General features: G+C 47.1%; 1 protein-coding gene across 1 annotated transcript; it reads right to left on the bottom strand.

The window, feature by feature from the left end:
* Positions 1 to 12,687: 12,687 nt before the first annotated feature.
* On the bottom strand, positions 12,688 to 22,297 carry LOC122388964. The gene is made up of 2 exons (XM_043380563.1): positions 20,651 to 22,297; positions 12,688 to 12,999 (listed from the first exon to the last, which is right to left on the bottom strand). Exons 1-2 carry the CDS (start codon positions 22,295 to 22,297, stop codon positions 12,688 to 12,690), a joined length of 1,959 nt encoding a protein of 652 aa, XP_043236498.1.
* Between the last annotated feature and the right edge of the window lie 553 nt (positions 22,298 to 22,850).

The following is a 22,850-nucleotide window of genomic DNA, read 5'->3' as shown; positions in this document are numbered from 1 at the left end:
GCGGCGCTAGATATGGAGAGAGTTTTTCTCGAATAACTTTCGAATTAGTCAAGATAGGAACAAACTAAGGGCGTCATCGTGATCCTCTCGTCAATCCGCATCGAATGATATATATGTTGACCTCGAAAGGTCAAGGTCAAAGGTTGACCTCAGGTCACGTGACCTCGAGGTCATCATGTATATCATTCGATGCGTCTTGACGAGCTGAACACAATGAGACCATCCACGCGTCTGTATCTTGTTCCTGTACGGAGTTATTGGCCAAAAACCTTTGGTGACCTTTGATGACGTCACATGACCTCACAGCTGCCCAACAGCAAAACAGACCTCAATGTAGTGAAGGTTGATCGTATATGAAGGCATGTATGGTATATGGGGCCATTCCGACCCGTTTTAGTGGTAAAAACAGGGAGTTGATTTTTCCCCCATTGACTTATAATGGGGAGGTCGCGAAATTGACCTGACCTTAGGTCACCGATATCAAAATTCCGAGATATACAAATTGCACATACTGGTACCCTAACTAAACCCTGAAGAGAAGAAATTGATCGGTCAAAAACTCTAGCTCTGGCGTGATTGCAAACTTTTCTGAGGTAGGGTCACCAAACCGCCTCTGGTGACCTGACCTGAGGTCAGATCAACTCAAAATTTTCAGACATGTTGCGTAGAAGCCTTGTAGGAAAAGTCAGAAAATTTGAGCTTCCTAGCTCAACGCGTTTGGGAGAAATAACCAAAAAACCTCAGGGGGGGGGGGCTCCTGAGGCCCCCCCCCCCCGCCAGGAATAGGGTTAAAATGGGGTATCACCGGCTTCCTCTCGTCACGGGCAACACGCTCGTTTTTTCTGTAAAGCTCTAGCTCGATCAGGGGCGAAACGGCAAGGGGGAGGGGTTCAACGGACCCTCCTATACGTTCAAGGCTGGTAAAACACCAATACGGGCGAGGGTTAAAACATGAGAGTCGAAAGTTGAAAACGCGGCAGTCACCCCTGTTAAGGTAGTTAGTTATTTAGATTATCCAGTAGACACTACCCAGTAAAATAAATACTAAGTATAAATGCGTCAGTTGGTTTTGCGCCGCTTTCTGCGCCCACCAGATGTCCACGGGGGTGTCGAACCCCTGCCACGATCAATATACCCATCCCCGCCCTGGGTCTATGCTGGTCCCCCGCACCATCTGACCAACTCAGCTGGCGCGGCGACAAGTGGTGCGGGGGGACACCGGAGCGCGGCCACCGGCCAACGCCGCCCGATCAGGCGCGATAGGCACGTGCCGCACACCTGGGTCCAACACAAACTCGCGGACCTACAGCACACGGCACGCGGACGAAGCCTTTAACCTCCAGATATACTCCAGTTTGTGCTGTCTGGAGAAGAAATATCGTAGTGCTAATATATTTTGCGAAATGTATTATTACTTAGGATTTAGATGCTAAAAGTTACTAAACCCGCGCCCGGCTGGGGGTCCTGGATTTCCACGCCCTGCTGGGGGGGGGGGGTTGAACACCCCCCCTTCTAACTCGGCTCCTGGGCCACGAAGAAGCGTCAAAAATTCGAAAGAGCGTCAAAAATAATGACGAAACCACTTCGGTCACTTTTTGGTCAGATCAAAGGTCAGGTCACAGAGGTCATTGAAGGATAAATTTTGCCGATTTCCAGGTCGAATGTCGACAATTTCCAAGAAGCTAACGCATAACTCGGGAACCAATAGAGCTACAGCGCTTCGGAAAAGCGCATTCGATAGCCCTTTTAACGTCCTTTCTGAGTAAATCTCTCAGATTTGACCTAACGTCAACGGTTTTTCGTGCAGAGGGCAAAAACTGCAAAATAGCCGATTTTTACGGAAAGTTTTTCTGCAAGAACTGTTGACCCAAGCCTTGTACGAGCTTACTTTTATCGGCATCGTGTTCCTTTCGTCAAGACGCATCGAATGAACTATAATTTGACCTTGAAAGGTCAACTTGAAAATTTGACCTCAGGTCAAGGTCATGACCTGACCTGAAAGGGTCATGTTGCATATCAGTCGATCCGTATCATTGAGCTGAACACATCTAAGGCGTTTTCATCACTCTAGCATGCCTCTATCAAAAGTTATTTGCGAAAAACTGTTAGATACCATTCGTGCCCTGAGATGACCTCAGGGGCATAAACAGGGGTCACGGACACCATTTTCATGTTCAGTGTGTCTAAATTACTTGTAATTCCGTGTTTGGGAGTGTTTATAATGTCTTTCGTCCAAAAGAGGCGCATTTCAATTTTCTCCCATTGACTTATAATGGGGAGGTCGCAAAATTGACCTGACCTTAGGTCATCGATGTCAAAATTCTGAGATATACATTTTGTACATGTTATTGCTCTTAGCAATCGCTGAAAGTTTCAAAGCAATCGGTCACTCGGTGTAGATATGGCAGACATCGAAATTTTTATGAGGCGAGGTGACCTGGTGACCTGACCTTGAAGACCTTGGTCTGAAATTTTTAACATGTGTAGAATTGATGTACGATATGGCCGCCGTTTTTGAGATATTCGCGAAAAACCACAACGGGTGTTCAACCCCCCCCCCCCCAGCAGGGCGCGGGTTAAATAGCGAGGAAAACGGCGGCGCGCAGCGCCGCCAAATTTTAGGTACCTTCCCGGGCATCAATTTGACACCTTCACACTAAATTCCAAGTCACATGTCACCTTGGGTCAGGAGTTATTGAGGTCAAACTGAGGTCATGTTCGAGTAAAAATGAGCAAAAACATGACATCTTGAAGTTCTTTATGTGGTTGAGTAGAGAAAAGACGGTCTACAAAACTGCTATCTTGGATTTTCAAAATTTTGGGTTTTGTACCCCCAAAAATAAAAAAATTGTTTTATTAGAAAAACTCGAAAAAATCCAATTTTTTTCGAATTTTGAAAAAACGGAATATATGTGATAGTCCCTGCGCTCTTCGATGTACATACCGAATTTTAGATCGATATAGTGGAATCCGCTTAATAAATCAACGGATAATAAATCCAGCCGCCTATTGTGGCCGCTTAAGGTGTTGACGGATTTTCTCCATAAATATCCGTAGTTAAAATATCCGCTTAATAAATCCACGTACTCCGCTTTATAAAGTCACTTGGGAGTTTCGAAGTCCGCCGTGTCATCTCGCCATTCAAAACTGTGGCATCCAACCCGCTCAAAAAGCCAACCGCACTGGAACAGTGGTCTGCAACAGTTGGACTTCCCACGACAGAGGGAGTTCAGGGGTATCAAGAGCACCATCATTATGCACCTCAGATAAATGTTCCCGGCAAAACAGGCACCCTGAACTGTTTCGCTGGCATAGCAGGCATAACGGGGAGTGATCGGGGATGGGCATGTCGACTTAATCGCTGTGACAGCTTTGCAGTGCAGCGCTGGTCACTTTCAGGGGCTCCACTACGGTCGCAGGTGAGGGGGGATGTCCAACCCTAAAAACGTACGCCTTTATACATTAGGCTACATTACGAAAGTCAAATTATTGGGGGTCCGGCCCCCCGCGACCCCGCCGTGGTGGAGGTGGAGCCCGTGGTCACTTTCATTGGAATAAATAAGACAATGAGGAATGCTAGCCTGTACGCTTGTAGTGCAGGGGAACGGAACGTGCAGCTGCAATACATGCTTTTTATGAAAATAGCTGACACCGGTTAATTAAGCCAACGCTTAATAAATCCAAAACACCTTGTCACCAAGGTGAATTTATTAAGCAGATTCCACTGTACCTCCTTTTTTGGCCAAGTTATAGTGAAAAAAACTTCAAAATTGATGACGTCAAATTTTTTAACTTAATTTTTTAGCAATTCACGTAGCGCAAAACAAAGACCACCATTGAACTCCCCGTGACGAGCTGCGTAATACTCGTCACTGATAGTGGTTTTCTGTGTCGTCATGAACAGCTTGAATATTACACAGCAGCTCAACATGCTCCAGGTCTGGATTTTGGCCGGATGTTTGACGCCGGCGACGGCCGGCATGTTTGAGCTGCTGGCAGCCCACACATGGCCGATTTAACGATTCAACGGACATCGCAGCTCGAACAACTTCCCAGCCGACCAGGCCATCTCATTCATGTCTTCCTTCGACCAGTGGACACGCCCTGGCCTGAGGCCAAAGGTGGTGGACTGGTTGTTTTCCCGTCAATTTCATTTGTCTTTTCCAGTTTGAAAGGCAGTAAAACCAAGCTAAAGGGCGGGTAACGGTGAATCATGATGTGGTACCTCCTATTATCTGCCTTGGTAAGAATTCGAGTCGGTATGTGGATTAATTAGTGCCGTTTCCTTGCCGCTATCTTGACAACTCTCCTCACCAGGCTCACCACTTGGCAAAGGGCGCCTTTCGCGATCGAGGCCGGGCTGAGTCTGCCACCAAGTCCCAGCTTATTACGCCTCAGGCAGATGTGCTACTGGCTGCTGCTAATGTCCAGCTGCTGACAGACCAGCTTCTGGCTCATGCCACCATGCCACCAACACGTACCCTTACTACGAAACGAGAGACTGTACTCCCTTCTCTCCACTGCCTTAATCGAAAACTATCAACTATGAACCCGTCGGCGACTCGACTCTTACTCAGAGCAAGTCATTTCGCAAGGTCAGATCACTGCTGAGTTGAGAACAGATACCAGAGGTATTCATCCTATTTTCCAGCTCGTGACATTAAAAAAGAAACTGCGCGAGCAGATATGGCGAAAAAATAGATGTCCGGATAATTTCGTTACACCCTGTAGGTACACCTTTTAGATACACATGGAAAATCCGAAAATCCAACTTTTGGAGATTCTTCATGCATGCAAATTGGTGTAGCCGCGTGTCAAAGCTAGCGGTGAGGGGAAGGTGGTGGCTTCCTTGTTGGTGCAACGTCTTGACGTTTCCTTTAGACATTTTCTCGCCCAAACAGCACGCTCATTGCCGTGGCGTTATTGGTCAGACCCAGACACGTTACGGAGATTTGGATGGCACAGCCTGCACGACATTTCATTACAGCATGCCAACGCTTGTACTCTTGCAACTGCCTATTGGAGGGCTAGGTACAGCGTGACGACGCTTGTACTCAGTGCGACTGCCGATTGGGAGGCTAGGTCCAGCGTGCCAACGCTTGTACTCATTGAGATTTACGACTGCCGATTGGGAGGCTAGGACGTCTTCCATCGACCTTACTTTAGCCAGCTTGGCAGGCGCACCGCCACGCGCTCGTATCCAAGCGGTGTCAGGTGAACCCCGTCCTGCTTAAATACCCCACGGCGAGTCATGCCGTGGTTTCGATCCGCCAGTGGGCGGCCGACGTACCGTATCACGGTGATAACTCCGTTCATGTCGGTTGCAACAGATGATATCTTTGTCTCCGCGTGGTAGGCCGGGCTCTGCTCCCACCGGCGGTCAACTTGACGCGACGTCAAGCCGAGGATCACGATGAACTGTGGCAGCACGCTCTCCAGGACAGACAGGACATATTGCACCGCGCGGGTCGCCAGGTGGCCCGGTGCACCTTGATTCCGGCGGGGGTACACATCGTTTCCCCCGAGCCAGATAACCACCTTCCCCTCACCTCATAGGTGATCTGCCGCCAGTACGCCAGGTCGCAACATATCTGTTTCCCCAGACGCCGGTAGGTTTGTCCGCCCTCGGACAAGTTGACGATCCGGTCGGGTTCTGCTACTTTGTACGGAAAATCTCGAGCGATTGAGTCACCTATCACCAGATGGACATTGCCCACCCAGAGGCCGCACCACTCGAGCCATCCTCATCACTCTGCTGACGTCGCCTTCCTCTTCATCCTCATCACGCATGCTCACCACCCTCTCCTCACGCACCTCCACCACCACCTCTTCCTCCACTGAATCGCTCTTGTTTCTCTCCGTCTTTCACCAACTCTTCCCCATCATCACTATTATCAGTCTCCTCTTAATCCAGCACTACAACTTCATCATCCTCTAGTTCCTCTTGAGCATTGCCTTCTTCCTCCTCGATCATCCGCTTCAATGACATCTTTGTCTCCAGTTTTTTCCACGCCTCATCCGTCCTCCGCTCATCCACCACCCTCTGCAGCTCCCTTACCTCCACCGCCAGCTCCTCTCTGAGTGCAGCCTCCTCAACCCTGCAGCTCCCTCACCTCCACCGCCAGCTCCTCTCTGAGTGCAGCTCCCTCACCTCCACCGCCAGCTCCTCTCTGAGTGCAGCCTCCTCAACCCTGCAGCTCCCTCACCTCCACCGCCAGCTCCTCTCTGAGTGCAGCCTCCTCAACCCTGCAGCTCCCTCACCTCCACCGCCAGCTCCTCTCTGAGTGCAGCCTCCTCAACCCTGCAGCTCCCTCACCTCCACCGCCAGCTCCTCTCTGAGTGCAGCCTCCTCAACCCTGCAGCTCCCTCACCTCCACCGCCAGCTCCTCTCTGAGTGCAGCCTTCTCAACCCTGCAGCTCCCTCACCTCCACCGCCAGCTCCTCTCTGAGTGCAGCCTCCTCAACCCTGCAGCTCCCTCACCTCCACCGCCAGCTCCTCTCTGAGTGCAGCCTCCTCAACCCTGCAGCTCCCTCACCTCCACCGCCAGCTCCTCTCTGAGTGCAGCCTCCTCAACCCTGCAGCTCCCTCACCTCCACCGCCAGCTCCTCTCTGAGTGCAGCCTTCTCAACCCTGCAGCTCCCTCACCTCCACCGCCAGCTCCTCTCTGAGTGCAGCCTCCTCAACCCTGCAGCTCCCTCACCTCCACCGCCAGCTCCTCTCTGAGTGCAGCCTCCTCAACCCTGCAGCTCCCTCACCTCCACCGCCAGCTCCTCTCTGAGTGCAGCCTCCTCAACCCTGCAGCTCCCTCACCTCCACCGCCAGCTCCTCTCTGAGTGCAGCCTCCTCAACCCTGCAGCTCCCTCACCTCCACCGCCAGCTCCTCTCTGAGTGCAGCCTCCTCAACCCTGCAGCTCCCTCACCTCCACCGCCAGCTCCTCTCTGAGTGCAGCTCCCTCACCTCCACCGCCAGCTCCTCTCTGAGTGCAGCCTCCACAACCCTGCAGCTCCCTCCCCTCCACCGCCAGCTCCTCTCTGAGTGCAGTCTCCTCAACCTTTTTTGCCAGCTCCTTCCTCGGCTCGTCACGCCTTTTTCTCAATCGTCATTTTCTTGTCAACTCATGAATAGTCTTATGGTTTCTCCCAAGATTCTTACAGATAAGGTTGGGACACCAGTCACGTGACCCTTTTTCCTGCCTTTCCCAACCCTCCTCACGATTTTCATAAGCCTTGATTTATCCTTTTTAACACTTTCCGCAGAGGCGTTTGCAGTAAATTTATTTACAAAAATAATTCAATGATATTTGAAATCAACAAACACATATTTACTCGCAATCTCAAACAAAAGTTGAATTTATTCGCGGCATTAGATTTATCAGCTGGCAACCATCATCCATCGTCCTCGATGTAGTCGAACTTGGCGCACTCGGATAGTGTTCGAAATTTGTGACGCTTACTAGTTGCTATGGCGATCGGGCAGTACCTACGCTTTTCATTCGTCAACAAGTGCTCGCAGTCACGTTTTTGAACACAGTTTTTATGCACTCTCTGCACTCTCTGAGTGCAGCCTCCTCAACCCTGCAGCTCCCTCACCTCCACCGCCAGCTCCTCTCTGAGTGCAGCTCCCTCACCTCCACCGCCAGCTCCTCTCTGAGTGCAGCCTCCACAACCCTGCAGCTCCCTCCCCTCCACCGCCAGCTCCTCTCTGAGTGCAGTCTCCTCAACCTTTTTTGCCAGCTCCTTCCTCGGCTCGTCACGCCTTTTTCTCAATCGCCATTTTCTTGTCAACTCATGAATAGTCTTATGGTTTCTCCCAAGATTCTTACAGATAAGGTTGGGACACCAGTCACGTGACCCTTTTTCCTGCCTTTCCCAACCCTCCTCACGATTTTCATAAGCCTTGATTTATCCTTTTTAACACTTTCCGCAGAGGCGTTTGCAGTAAATTTATTTACAAAAATAATTCAATGATATTTGAAATCAACAAACACATATTTACTTGCAATCTCAAACAAAAGTTGAATTTATTCGCGGCATTAGATTTATCAGCTGGCAACCATCATCCATCGTCCTCGATGTAGTCGAACTTGGCGCACTCGGATAGTGTTCGAAATTTGTGACGCTTACTAGTTGCTATGGCGATCGGGCAGTACCTACGCTTTTCATTCGTCAACAAGTGCTCGCAGTCACGTTTTTGAACACAGTTTTTATGCGTCAGTTTGTGTGACGCGTCATATCTGAAACATATTTCGTGAGGCTCCAATACCTTTCAGTTCATCTCCTTCAAAAGAAGTGTTTTGTATTATTTTCCATATCTTTTTTGGGCTTAATTGCTAGCTCCATTCATCATATCTTGCGTGAGGATAGTCATCACTCGGGGACCAGTCGTTGAAAGCAAGCAACAACAAGGAGAAGGTCTTGTAAAAAGTCGCAGCGATTGCATTAAGCATTAAATGACGAAAATATTTCTACCCCCACCGCCTCAGGCGATCACGTGCTGTCTGGTTTCTCCTCACCTCCGCCCGAAGTCCCGCTACAATTTCCCATACGTCCTTGACGTTGACTACTAATTCCGCAATCTGCAAAAAGCACAAACGAGACACAAGCAGGTTAGGCGCATGCAGATTAACCCTCGCCCTGGCAGGGGGGGGGGGGGGTCGATGCGACCCCCCCTAAGGTTTTTCGAAGATAGCGTAAAAACGGCGGTGCGCAGCGCCGCCAAATTTGGCACAGCCTATGGGGCAACCTTTTTACATATAACCTGAAAATTTCAGGCCCGGGTGACCTTGGGTCAGGTCACCAGGTCAGAAAAAACCGGTACAAGGTCATGGTCAAATTTCAATTTTCTTTTTGCACCTGTCCAACTCACAGTTTTGCACTGAATTCCTTCAAACTTTCAGGATGTGCTAAGTTCACCGAGTTGTATAACATATAGTTCGGGTTTTTTGAGGTCACTGACCTGAGGTCAGTTAGAGGTCATTACGTCGTAATGTTAAGCCTATGGGAAAATACTAAATTCGGAAAATACTGGAGATATGCGCTTCGTTCTATCACTTTTGTGCTTTGAAACCACAGTACTTAACATCAGGTCACTTGGTGCTTCTTTGTTTGGTGTACTTATCCATGGGTCAGGTCAAATGAGGTCAATTGAGGTCAAATGACGTTTTTGCCAGTAACTTGGCACATAATGAAGCTAGAGCTTAAAAAATGGTGTCATTGTGTTCCTGGTGATCAGCCGAATCGAATGATATGCAACATAATGCAATTTGGTTAACTTGAACTTAATTAATTAATTTAAGTTTACTTAAAAATTAAGAAAAACTTTAAGTACACTTAAGCAAGCTAAAAAGTTTATCATTCGACGCGCCTTGACGTGCTGAGTTCACTGGTGCTTTTCTTTTTGCTCTATCTTAATTAGATCAAAAGTTATAAGCGAAAAACTTTTGACCTGTTTTCAGCGAAATTTTTACATTTATACCCCCCAAAACCCCCCTAAATATTGACCTAGAGCAACCAAATTTGCACAGGGGCGAGAACTCCAGGGGGCCCACCTACCTACCAAATTTGGTGTTTCTAGGTGCCATAGGAGCCAATCGCGAGGGGGGGGGGTCGCATCGACCCCCCCCCTCGCCTGCCAGGCCGTGTTATGAAAAATGCCCTGCCAGGGCGAGGGTTAATAATGCTACGGGATTCCACTTCGGAAGACCAAACAGGTAGCGTGTGTTAACCAAAACAAATCCGTCACCAAGGGACACAGGCAAGCCAGCACCAAAGGATATATTGCAAGCAACTGAACGATACAAATGCGCAAGACTTACCAACATATGCCCCAGGCATATACAGAACAGAGTAGAGTTCTGCACGGCTGCAATTTTCCACAGCCTAGCCGCCCCGCAGCCGTGGCTCCACAGCCACAGCCGCCCACAGCCGTGGCAAACTGTGGGCAGCCAGCCGTCAGCCGGCCGTTGATACTGTCAATGAAATGCAACCAAATAGTATATAATAAGTTGTTTTTAGTTGAAACATATAGCCAAAAGCACATTACAATGGGCTATAGATTCTCAAGCTCATGAAGCATCATAGGTTAAGTGATGCGCAACGCATGCCTACACAAGCCCTTGCAAGGGGTTAAAGGGACACTCCCACCTTAACATTAGTTTTGAGTTGAGATAGCCAAATTGGTGGCCATGGCCTGCAAATACCGGTTTGGGCACTCACAACATCGACAAATGCTTTAATTCGGAGATATGGAATTTCAAACTTGCAGTTTTCGGATTCTAAGGGGCTAGTGCATTGGTATGCCCCCTTAGAATTTGTGACGTCAGCGGAGATCTAACGATTTTTAAATCTTTTACTAAAACGTTTGGTAGCACGCGGTGGTATATGCTGCTTTGCGCGCAACAAATGCCGCACTTTCAAATAAAGTCGCTAGGAAAAGCGGAGATCCCAAAAAGTAAACAAAAGTAAAAGTCTAATATCTTGAAAACCGGTGAATATTTTTCGATGAAATTTGGTAGATATTCGTTTTCGCTCTTTCTGAACCGAGCGACATCACTTTCGTGCCAATTCATTAACTTTTTTGAAGGTGGGAGGGTCCCTTTAAGAAAGATGGGTAGGTAGGTACCTGCATCAACAGAAAACATAAACAACAAACCAGAATAGAAGCACTAGCAGTGTAGACATCTAATGCCAAATCCTGAAGCATGGTTGTGGGACAGAACAAGAGACCCTGATGCCTTTCATTATCAATGTTATGGAAAATGAAACTGAAGTTGATGGACTGTCAAAACTTGCTTCTTTCTTACCTTGCATATTTTCTGGGGTGTGATATGCCAGGCTTGAAGCAGCCTTCTGAGCAAGTCCCAAACTAATTTGATATGAAAGGCATCAAAACACTAGTTAGCATCGAAGAAAGAAAAACATTCATCGATTTTGATTTTTCCAATTTGATTTTCATTTTTCTTCAATCTTCGCTCAAATCACCAAGGACGTGCGAGCCACAATTGCCTCTTTCAATCAAAAATTTTATTTGAGTAATTACGTCAATGGCAAAGAAGTGGCAATATTTTTTTTGCGTCTACAAACAGCCATAAAGATTATATTTAATAATTAATAAGGCTATACAGTTGAAAACTTGCTCTCAAACAAAGATTCAGTTGATCAACTTTTTACATTTTCAGAAAAAAGACGTCATTTTATTAGTAAAGTCAACAGCTCGCGTAAGAAATATCGTGTTCAGGGTTTTCACCGTCATGTCAATTAACTGTAAGTGTCTGTATATCAATGGTAAGTAAGGTTTATGCTCCCGTATAATCTAATTCCATTGGCTTCATTGATAAGCATTTTCTGTAAGCAGTCACTCACACACCAGTTAGAACATAAAGCGCCAGTTTTATATTATGTAATTGGACTTGCCGAAAATCCAGAAATACATCTAAGAGTTATTTTAGGTAATATTTTATGAAGTCTTTACCTGCCTTTACCTAGGCGTTATATCTTTTTCTATTACCTTAAAGAATTATTGAACGCTTGTCTTCAATAGCTGTAAGGTGCTCTCCTAATGACCAGGTGAGATTGATTTGAGAGACAATGCAACATGCTGCTTCTTCTGAAACTGTCAAGCTCTTGATGATGAAGGAACAATTGGTACCTAATTAGTATTCTGTACCATAGTGCAAACTCCCCTACGGCAAAGGATAAAATCATTACAGGTTTTCAAAGGCTTCACCACTTTCAATGTTGCTGGGCATCCTTTGCATGATTTTTTACAGGCTAGACTGCTTATCAGAATGTAAGATTAAGGATTTAAAATTTTACATTTGAGTACTTTAGATTGAGCTTGAAATCTCACAGCCGTTGCAGGCCATGGCCACCAATTTGGCTATCTCAACTCATAACTAATGTTAAGGTGGGAGTGTCCCTTTAAGGGCGACTTTCCTGTACATATCCAAGAATATGTGTCGTTATGGAAATCGGTAGTGTGGCGATTGGCGACGCGCGCGACATCTGTGTTGCGACCAAGTGGCGACTGTGGCGACACCTGGTGGCTGCTTTTTTGCTGTATGTAGGCATTGGGGTTTTGCCAGATATGGTTCCTACTGCTACACAACTATGTTGACCCAATACTAGAAAGTTATTTTGCCAGTAAAAGGCAAGCAAATTGAAGGTCAATTTATAAAATTGTTTATAAATGATAACGAGAAAATAACAAAGAAGTTTTGATTGCATAGTTAATAAAATATTGAACCGTGAAACTATATTCTGAAATATTGAACCGTGAAACTATATTCTGGTAGGTTAAGTACAAATTAGTCCGTGCAACCTTGTATTTAGGGCCTTGGTTAAACCCTCGCCCGCACATGGGGGGGGGGGGGGAGGTTGCCCCGGCCTGCTTTTACAGTCTTAGCTGACGAGACATCTGACAGAACAGAACAGCTGAGTGTCTGTATCAGATACGTGAACGACGTTGGTACAGCCTGTGAGAAGTTCATCGGCTTTTGGGACTTGCACTCGGAAGCTTTTGAACTTGACTTTGATGGTGTTGACGACGGTGAGGTTCTGGAGCCTAAAATAAGTGGGGAAAAGATGGGAGAGTGTATCTTGGAGGGCGGGGGCGCTTGAGCCTTGAGCAGGTGGTTCTATACCCTTGGTTCTATACCTCATTCATCATCTAACAGAAGGCTTCACCGCTAGTCGTCTTGGCCTATTGCAGCGCCTTGCACACGGAGCGCTGATGGCCGATGAGTTGCTGGTCTCGCGACAGAAGCGGCACTGGCAGTGGCGGCCTGAGTCATGATGTCCGGCAGCATCTTCAACTGCACCTCCAGCCGCTTCACACCTACATTCCTGCCGTACAGCTCTTTCACGGCACCCGGCACCGCGTACGTCTTTCCCGCGGCCGCGTCTTCCAGCAGCCGCTCGACTTCAGCGACTTTGTGCATTGACGGCATGTCAAACCGCTCCTCCAGCTGCGTGTCCAGCAGGTCCAACAGCTCGAGGAACTGACGGCGGTAGGAGGTCTTCGGGTCTGCATCGTGATGCTCACCCCCTCCGCCCAGCCGCTTTGGGACCTTCCGTTTCCGCGAAGGTGTAGGCTCTTTCACGCGATCTTTACCGACCCCCACCAAACACGATTTGGCAGCACTGTAATGACGCCTGCTGGGCGTGAAGTTTTCCCTTCACCTTAGGGTTTACACACAAACTGGTCAAAGTTTGAGCCAGGATATACTAGTCTAAAAATGCAAAAAACGAACAAATTTTGGCATCAATAGACTCAGCATTTCATCGTGTGCCTCAAAACGTCCATCATTTGGCCTCAAAGGAGGTAAAAATTGTTCAAAATCGAAGTTGAAAAGATGCTTTCTGAGCACATAATCTGGTAGCAATCACGTGACCTGCTATAAGCAGCTTATCGATAATTTACAAACATAATTATTAATATGCTGCTTTAAACAACATTAATCATACATTTTGAGCTTTCAGTACTTTAAATAAGGTCAAAACATCGCAAAACACAAAAGTTAATACAATAGTCACGTGGGTGTCAGGAAATGTCACAGGTGCGTCAAATTTGTGACTGGGGCTTTACTTTCAAACATCGGATCTACCTGTTTCTTATAGGTATCTTGATCTTCACCATCCGCCATCGCTGTGGCTGCCTGGTAGATGGCGTCGACTGAGGCATGAGAAGTCATACGCATTTAGGACATGTATGGGATACGTGTGATTCGCTTTCAAGCATCCTATTCAATGATATCTTGCACTGAAATGGCGCCTGTTCCAGCGTCCATTGCCTTTATAATGGGCAAGAAGTTCAAATATTTAAGCCCATTGCACATCCCGTAAACCAACTCCAATGACAATAAAATTGGCAACAATTAAGTAGACATGATAAATAAAACTAGTTTAGCACCATAAACTATACATTTCCAAAACAGCTTTTTGGGCGCCTATGGTGTAGTGATAAATAGCCTTTGAGTACTTAAGAGCTTATTTTTTAAAGGATTGAACACAATGATAGATCACAATAATGTCCATGATTTTTCACACCTCATTTTTTTTTAGAAGAGCTGACAACCAGCTAAATGACCGCAGATCTAAAAGATAAATGGTACTTATGAATTCAGCATAGGCGATAACATTCAAATGTCAGGCCTTTTTACATTCCTAGTTGCATCTTTTTTCGACCCATCATAATACGCATGGACATTGCAAAACATGATTGCGGATGAGCACATTTTCATGTTTTTTGGAGAGTGGGACTAAAAACCGACTGTGCATACCTAGTGAAGATAAGTCAATGTTTGGAGCCTATGGTACAGACTACAGATGGCGCAAAATCTTTCGGACTTGTGTTATATACATATTTTCCCGGAAGATGGTTGTCTTCGTTCTGGTCAAATATCCCGCGAGTTGCTGGGGGGGGGGGGGGGGCGTTAAACGCCCCCACTTTTTTCGCCGGGCTATAGCATGAAAACGGCGCGCGTGACAAAGTTTCAAAAAAATCGGTCGGAAAATTTTTGAGATATCGAGGTTTTAGTGACGTCATGATTTCTGAGTTTTCGACCAAAAACGGCATATGTTCAAAAAATCATATAAAATTACAGAATAGACATACAGACATGCCGTAAACGCCATTAGACTGCCAATACCATGAACAATAAAATGGCTATGTTCGATTATTGATTATCGTTCCGCATTTTCCAAAATCTTGAACTGAATCTTGGCAATTTCTCGTGACTGCTTCACGACAATGATACATGCATTTCTTAAATTTAACTTTTTTAGCCAAACACGTACACATATGATACAATGAATGTCACCATCGTGTTCTACGCCCCAAATTACCCATAAAACATGTGTCACAGGCTGCGAATATCAGTTTTGATTTTCGAGGATATGTGCCTACCCGGTTGACCTGACCTTGACCCTGACCTATGCTTGACTGACCCCTACATGGAGCTGACACTCTTGTAGGCCTTATATGATGGATTGTGCACCGTTTTGACATAGTTTATGACGAGTGGCGCCCATTGCGAAGTCCTGAAGTCCATGCTACTGAAAGCCCGATTTCAGGTGTTTGACCTGACCTTGACCCGACCTGTGACCTCAAAATTCAACTTTTAAGTATTCATCTGAAGCGTCTCGTCGCGTTCTTTCGTTTGCCGCCTCGTGCGTTTCGCTGCGCCTATTGGTTCTCGAGTTATCGGCTGGGGGCGTTTAACGCCCCCCCCCCCCAGCAAACGGTGGGTGGCGAAATACCCCAGCAACTGCCGGGATATATATCTACAAAGAACATGTCAGTACCAAATAATACGGTTCATTGCTCCGAGCTTGACATCAATTTTCATCAATACTTGACAACGCTCTGTCCCAAGGATCCTCTGATGAGGCTTAAAATGTTGCTTAAGCGGCTGAAGTAAACGGCGCTAAAAATAATTTGTCATTCGCACTGTTACGTTTTCATATAGAATCGTCATCGCTTTATGAGTCATCAACAGTGCATCGCGTTATCATTATCGAAGTCGCAATCCTCGAAATAGTTATAGGGAGTCATCGTTATCGAAGGCCGGTTAGAGATGTCGATTATCCATCATTGGTAATAACTAATAACCACAAACTTGAATTTTTTTTTAGAAATTTTGTCCGAATGGATAAATGGATGGCTATGGGCTCGGGTGCCCCGCTAAGCAGTGCTTGTTGCGAATGACACCACGGACCCACCCAAGATACCTATAAGAAACAGGTAGATCCGATGTTTGAAAGTAAAGCCCCAGTCACAAATTTGACGCACCTGTGACATTTCCTGACACCCACGTGACTATTGTATTAACTTTTGTGTTTTGCGATGTTTTGACCTTATTTAAAGTACTGAAAGCTCAAAATGTATGATTAATGTTATTTAAAGCAGATATTAATAATTATGTTTGTAAATTGTCGATAAGCTGCTTATAGCAGGTCACGTGATTGCTACCAGATTATGTGCTCAGAAAGCATCTTTTCAACTTCGATTTTGAACAATTTTTACCTCCTTTGAGGCCAAATGATGGACGGTTTGAGGCACACGATGAAATGCTGAATCTATTGATGCCAAAATTTGTTCGTTTTTTGCATTTTTAGACTAGTATATCCTGGCTCAAACTTTGACCAATTTGTGTGTAAACCCTATGGTGAAGGGAAAACTTCACGCCCAGCAGGCGTCATTACAGTGCTGCCAAATCGTGTTTGGTGGGGGTCGGACCCACCACCCCACCTTGTCCGCTCCCGGTTCACCGGTGATAATTTGGATCGAAAGACTAACGTGCCGTAGGTAGATGGCGGTACGGTCCTCCCGGGTCTAGCGTGGCGCCCTCCCTCGCCAGTTGCCAGCTGGCTTAGGGACACTCCCACCTTAACATTAGTTTTGAGTTGAAGTAGCCAAATTGGTGGCCATGGCCTGCAAATACCGGTTTGGGCACTCACAACATCGAAAAATGCTTTAATTCGAAGATATGGAATTTCAAACTTGCAGTTTTCGGATTCTAAGGGGCTAATGCATTGGAATGCCCCCTCGAATTTGTGACGTCAGCGGAGATCTAACGATTTTTAAATCTTAGACTAAAACCATCGTTAACGCGTGGTGGTATACGCTGCTTTGCGCGCAACGTCTGCCGCACTTTAAGGCTGCCAAATTATTGCTTCCAAATAAAGTCGCTAGTAACAGGAGAGATCCCAAAAAGTAAACAAAGGTAAAAGCCTAATATCTTGAAAACCAGTGAATATTTTTCGGTGAAATTTGGTAGATATTCGTTTGCGCTCTTTCTGAGCCAAGGGACATCACTTTCATGCCAATTTTCTAGAATGGAGATGCTATTGCTGAGCATATTTATTAGTATGTATATAAGAAATATTTTTTAATGTAGCCTGATGCTCATCATATATTAGTTAAGTTTTAAGCGAAATAGACAAAGAGAATAATATTTCGACCACGGGTCATCTTCAGATTCGAATAGGAAAATCGAGCAGCCAGCCAAAGACAACGAACCAAGATCCAGATAGCAAAAATATGCGGTGTAACGTGCCTCACGTGCCTAATCAGATGACGCCCTAAAAGGAGATACACAATATAAATGTTAGCAACGGTACAAATAGGCATGCCAAATACGTAACTGCCTTCCGCAATGGGTAACGACGGATACAATGCATACCTAGACAAACATGTCGCGTACATAGTTACAAATCATACGATGACGAGTATGATAACGGGTAAAGTAGGCGCCACGATGACGTGTTTTTATTCAGCAGCGGTTTTCTATTTCTAATCTCAATGGATTCTGTTATTCTAAGATTTGCTTCGTCTTTACATTTGTCCAGAATAGTGATTTCAAATTGCTCATTTTTGGCTTGAATTGTCGCATGCGCCGTCAACATATGATCACCAAGGTCAGTCCCACTTCTTTTGTTTCTAGCATCACCCAAGTGTTCCATAAATCGTGTCCTTATCATGCGTCTAGTTTTTCCAATGTATGTACAATTGCAAAGTTTGCAGGTAATTTGATAGACAACGTTCTTAGTGTGACATTTACCATCCAGTCCTCCGTTACATGTATGGCATACTTTCCGGTTGCCCCTGGGGCACGGGGTTGGTTCTAATGCTGATCTTATCAGTTTATCAGAGAGCGTTGGTCCACTTTTCCAAGCAATTTGGATTGCGAGATCTGAAGATTTTGCTGCTGCGTTTATCTTTCTAGTTAACCCTCGCCCGCACATGGGGGGGGGGGGGTGGTTGCCACCCCCCGGGCAGTCTTTCTGCTCTGCACTCAACATTTTTAGAGCTAGAAGGCTGATTTTTCGTATAGCTGCTCGTCTATCCTTTCTTGATGTCCACTGAAAATGTCAAGTTTCTGTGATTATTGGTTTCGGAGATATGACCTTGTTTTTCAGGTCATGTCATGACCCAAATGGCCAATTCTCAACATTTTGCGTTTGCCATGGGCCTTGTGAGCTTTTGACACCCTGATTTCGGCCTTTTTTGCCAGTCTTACCTCCCACCTATCATGGAACATGTTGTTCGACGATGTACAGGGGTCAAGGTCAGGGTCAAGGTCAACCTAGGTCATCTAAGATAATTGCGTTTTAGGCAAGCTGAATTTACTTTTTGTGAAGTTTTTTGACTGCATTTTTGGTAAAAGCTTCTCAGATCATGATTTCATGAGATATGGACCCAAAAACAATCGGTGCACACATCAGTATACACACAGACACACACAGACATACAAACACATATAATTGACCTTGACCTAACTTGACCTGAAATGACCTCAGCAGCAAAATTCTGGTCGGATAGTGTGACAAAGAGGTTCTAGCTGGCTTGGCACCAGAAAACAGCATCGTCATCGGTATTTGATAAGCAGCGCACTTGATATCCAACGGTGACCCAAACCAGCAACATTTTTTAGTTTGACCTGACCTGGAAGGTCAATGACTGACCTGAGAAGGTAAAACTGGGTATCATTGGATTCGTCTCTTCCCAAAGAATCTTTTTGGTCTTTACTGCTAAGCTCTATCTCCAACAGGAACGAAATGGCGCGGGGGGGGTGGCAACCACCCCCCCCCCCATGTGCGTTCTAGGATGGGAAAATGGCATGTGCGGGCGAGGGTTAAGGATTCATCAATATAGGGTAGTGATACGTAGGTGCGAGTTTGACCAGTCTTGATACCCGGCCGACTAGGCTTATGCATTGCTGCGTTTTGGACGTTTTTAATCATTTTACGCCGGCTTTGGCTGGCTGCTCGATTTTCCTATTCGAATCTGATGATGACCCGTGGTCGAAATATTATTCTTTATTACATGGCTCGTATGTTAACTGGGTGTGTAATAATTTTGACTGTTGACCGGCAATTTTTACGTTTAATTTTCTTTTGAAGGATGACGTATTTTTGTTAATAATACCATGACAACGGGCAACAGTATTTTGCGCGTGCTTTAAAAAAAACATTCAGAATTTTGAAATTTAGGGTTTAGGTTCTTCACCTATCTTGCTTCACCTCATCCTCATTCAGTTGGTGGATGTCATTGCTGAAGGATCATACGTACCTATATGTGCAGTTATGACAGCGCTGCCTCGTTTTCATTTATTTGAACCAAGTGAATTAGATGAGCTCCTTTTTTCACGCAGGGCTGAAGTCACGCAAAGGGTGATAAAATCGTCGGGAGACATATTCCATGAAATTTTTAACAGCTAAAGGTCTAACGCTGGAAGACCTACAGACTACAGTACAGTAATGCTACTCTCGACGACACTGCTAAGGAGTTTTTCCCTAATGTCAAGCGCAAAGATGGAGAAAGAAAAAAAAACGAAAAGTCTACACTCACTGAAGTACGGAATCAAACAGTTCATCATCAATCAACTAGGAAAAGACAAGTGAAGTAGAAAGTTTTCCTTTGAGTACCTACAGAGGCTTTTCAGGTCGCAATGCACTTGTCTAAAAAGGATGGGCGAGGATCAGTTGACCACAAGGAGCCGATAAGCCGAGGCGACAGAGAAAAACTGAATATTTACACGCAAAACTACTCGCCAATGGCAGGCTCCAGCAGAAAGTGTTTGTTGTGATGTGATGAGAAATGTGTGATGCCATGAAATACATTCATCATTGAGATTCAAACAAATTGTGTGTTATTATGCTAACCCGTTTTGTCATACAGCTAAACGATAATAAATAAAGTTACTACGAATAGGTAATACGAGACGAGGTGGGCCATGTAATAAAATGAGTACTGCATGAGGAAGAATCAGAATCAGAATCAGAATATATTTCATAACGAATCCATCGAATATGGTTTTTCATCGTCACACGTCAAAGGTTGAAAACATACGAGGTAAAATACATTCAGGCCAATACAATACACCGCGATACTTGATCAGGTCAGCCATACAGTTCTCTGAGTAGGTAGCGTCTCAGGGTTGATTTGAAGTGGCGAGTGTTTGTGTCGAATGGCAGCTGGTTGTACTGCTGGACAGCACCGTAGCTGAGACGCCTGCGACCCGACTCAGAGTGTATCCTCGGTAGCGTGCGCTGAGAGGAGCCTCTCGTCTGATACACGTGGTCTCTACTGGGGCCGATGCACATAGCGATGCATTCGGGACTACCGGTCGTGATGGCAGCATGGGTGAGACACAGTCGGTGATACGTGACAAGGCCACGCGCGTCTAACCAGTTCAGGTCACGGAGAACGTCCGCTACATGGTCGTGCTTACGCCGGCCGCTAACCACTCTGGCACCAAAGTTTAGGAGCTTCTGTACTCTATGTAGCTGCGTTGCATTACATGTACCGTAAACCGAGATGCAGTATCTAATGATTGATGTCACAAGAGCCTGCACGATCGTCACGACAGCACTTTTCGGAACTACATGTTTGGCATGCATCACACCAAGAAGAATGCCCGTGCACTTTGATGTTACATGGTCCACATGCGACTGGAAGCTCAGATAATTGTCCATGATGACACCCAAGTTCTTCACTACTCTAGAGTCGGGTATGGTGGTTCCTAGGAAGTCTAGTGCCACTGGCGGTAAACCTCTCAGCATAGCAGGTGTACCGAGCACAAGTGCCTGGGTTTTGGACGCGCTTAGTTTCATCCCGTTTGAACAAAACCAGTCGTACACACTGACAAGGGCCTGCTCCATGCGGACAATTAAAGCAGGCAGCTCACTTTTCTTGCCGCTGACAAGCAACTGTGTGTCGTCCGCGTATTGTACCACTCGGACCCCGTCGGGCACAAACAAACTGAGCTCGTTCGTGAAGATGGTGTACAAGACACAGCTGAGCGAGCCGCCCTGGAAGACCCCGATGGAGTTGGGCTTAGCAGCGGAACACATGGGAGTGCCGTCACCACCGATCACTTGCACTTGCTGAGTGTGGCCGCGCAAATAGTCTCCGAACCACTCTGTGTCTACGCCATACAGCGCCAGCTTATCGAGTAGTCTGGCGTGCGGTACCACATCGAAGCACTTCGATAGGTCAAGTAGCACGAGCACAGATATCTCGCGACAGTCCATAGCGCAGAGGACGTGTTCGGTGATGACGCTGAGAGCGGTCTCCGTGCTGTGACCCTTCCGATATCCGTGCTGGGCGCTGGAGAGCAGCTTGTTGGTCTCCAGATACTGAGTGAGCTGGAGCTGCACTACTCTCTCAGTGATCTTCATCACTCCCGGCAGAATCGAGATTGGGCGGGTGTTGGCTGGAGCTGAAGGTCCTTTCCCCTTCGGGATTGGCGTGACAAGCGCGTGTTTCCACGCCGCCGGCACCTGACAGGTCACCAGGCTCGTGTTGATCATGTCGAGCAGAATCTGTCCAGTACCCCAGAAGTATCTCCTGAACATGTCGACACTGATCCCGTCAAGTCCGGTTGCTCTAGACGGCTTCATGGACCACAGGACCAGACACAGCGTGTCAAGATCGATGGGATGTGGCCGGAACCCACTTGTCGTCACTCGTGGCAGGCGGACGGGCACCGGTGCAGCAGGTCTCGGGACGCTGGCGGCAGTGGCAGGGCCAATGCTGACATAATAGTCGTTGAGTGCATCAGGGGTAGCACTGGGCACGGCAGTTTCCTTCTTACTGCCAATGATAGGCCGCAGCACGCGCCAGACGCTGCCCGGCCCCGCCTTGTCCAGTTCGCGCTGATAGTGGGCAGTCTGGTCTCGCCGTATCGCTCCGCGGCACTGGCGGTTCAGCTCCTTGTAGCGGTCGCGCTGTCCGCCTGCCTGGAGCGCCTGTCTCCGCTCGGCTAGCAGCTGGCGGGTGTCAGCCGTCAGGGGCGGCGCGCCGGGTGGCGACAGCCGCACTCGGGTGACCGGGGCCACCCCGTCGAGCTGCGAGAGGAATATCGCGCGAAATTCCTCCCACTTGTCGGCAGGTCGCTCGCGCAAGAGCACAGGACTCCAGTCCGCTTCGGAGAGCTGCAGATTAAACTGCTCAGAGTCGACTTTCTGCAGGCATCTCCGCTGGACAGTCGGTCGGGACGGTCGCCCCGCTCCACCGCAGCGCAGCACCAGCCGTGTGAAGTCGTGCGGGGTGCCGTACTGGCAGCGGGTCACCCCAGCACGTGTCACCAGGTCGGGCCGGCTGGTTGCGATGACGTCAAGTAGTGAGTTGGCTGGTCGGTAAGTCGGGTGTTCGGTGTTGACGATCCGCAGGCCGTACATGGTCAGCAGGCGAGTCAGCCGGTGGCCGGGCGAGTCAGCAGCAGGCTTCAGCAGGCAGCAGTTCAGGTCACCGGCTAACACCAGTGTAGCGCCGGGGTGACTCGCAACCATATGCTGCACCTGACCTTCTATGTCCTCTAGGTCTGACGTCACTTGTGCTGCTGAATTCCGCGGCACACGGTACACGCTGGCGAACAAAAAGCGGGCAATAAGTAAAAATTATTGCCCTCTGTGACGCTTTGTAGCCCTCGGATGAAGACCTCAACAAGCATTATTGCCCTCGGCTACGCCTCGGGCAATAAAGCATGTTTCGGTCTTCACCCTCGGGCTACAGTGACGTCACATCGGGCAATAACTTTTACTGTTGCCCGCTACCCCATGCAGTATTCATATACTTTGTCTATTTCGCTTAAAACTTAACTAATATATGATGAGCATCAGGCTACATTTAAAAATATTTCATGCCAATTCATTAACTTTTTTGAAGGTGGGAGGGTCCCTTTAATATAGGAAAGCGGGTCAAACGATGTGGAGCTTCCCGGCCGCGAATTCGCTGCCACCGAGTTAGGAGACGGACGCCTTATCCACTAGGCCACGGGGAGGACAAATGCGATGATATCTTTTGACAAAATGTAATAAACATACAAGACGTTCAAACGACAAA

The sequence above is a fragment of the Amphibalanus amphitrite genome, unplaced genomic scaffold (genome assembly GCF_019059575.1).
Source record: "Amphibalanus amphitrite isolate SeventyFive unplaced genomic scaffold, NRLGWU_Aamphi_draft 000340F_arrow, whole genome shotgun sequence".
Classification (NCBI taxonomy): domain Eukaryota; kingdom Metazoa; phylum Arthropoda; class Thecostraca; order Balanomorpha; family Balanidae; genus Amphibalanus; species Amphibalanus amphitrite.
Note: the sequence above shows the minus strand (reverse complement) of the source record. Positions and strands in the feature narration are given on the sequence as shown.

What these genes read in the sequence shown, in the direction of transcription:
- LOC122388964 (XM_043380563.1), bottom strand. Translation starts at nt 22,297, where the DNA reads ATGGTTGCGAGTCACCCCGGCGCTACACTGGTGTTAGCCGGTGACCTG. An exon ending in TCCGCATGGAGCAGGCCCTT is followed by an intron (nt 13,000 to 20,650) that starts GTCAGTGTGTAC and finishes TACCGCCGTCAG; the next exon opens with TTCCTCGAGCTGTTGGACCT.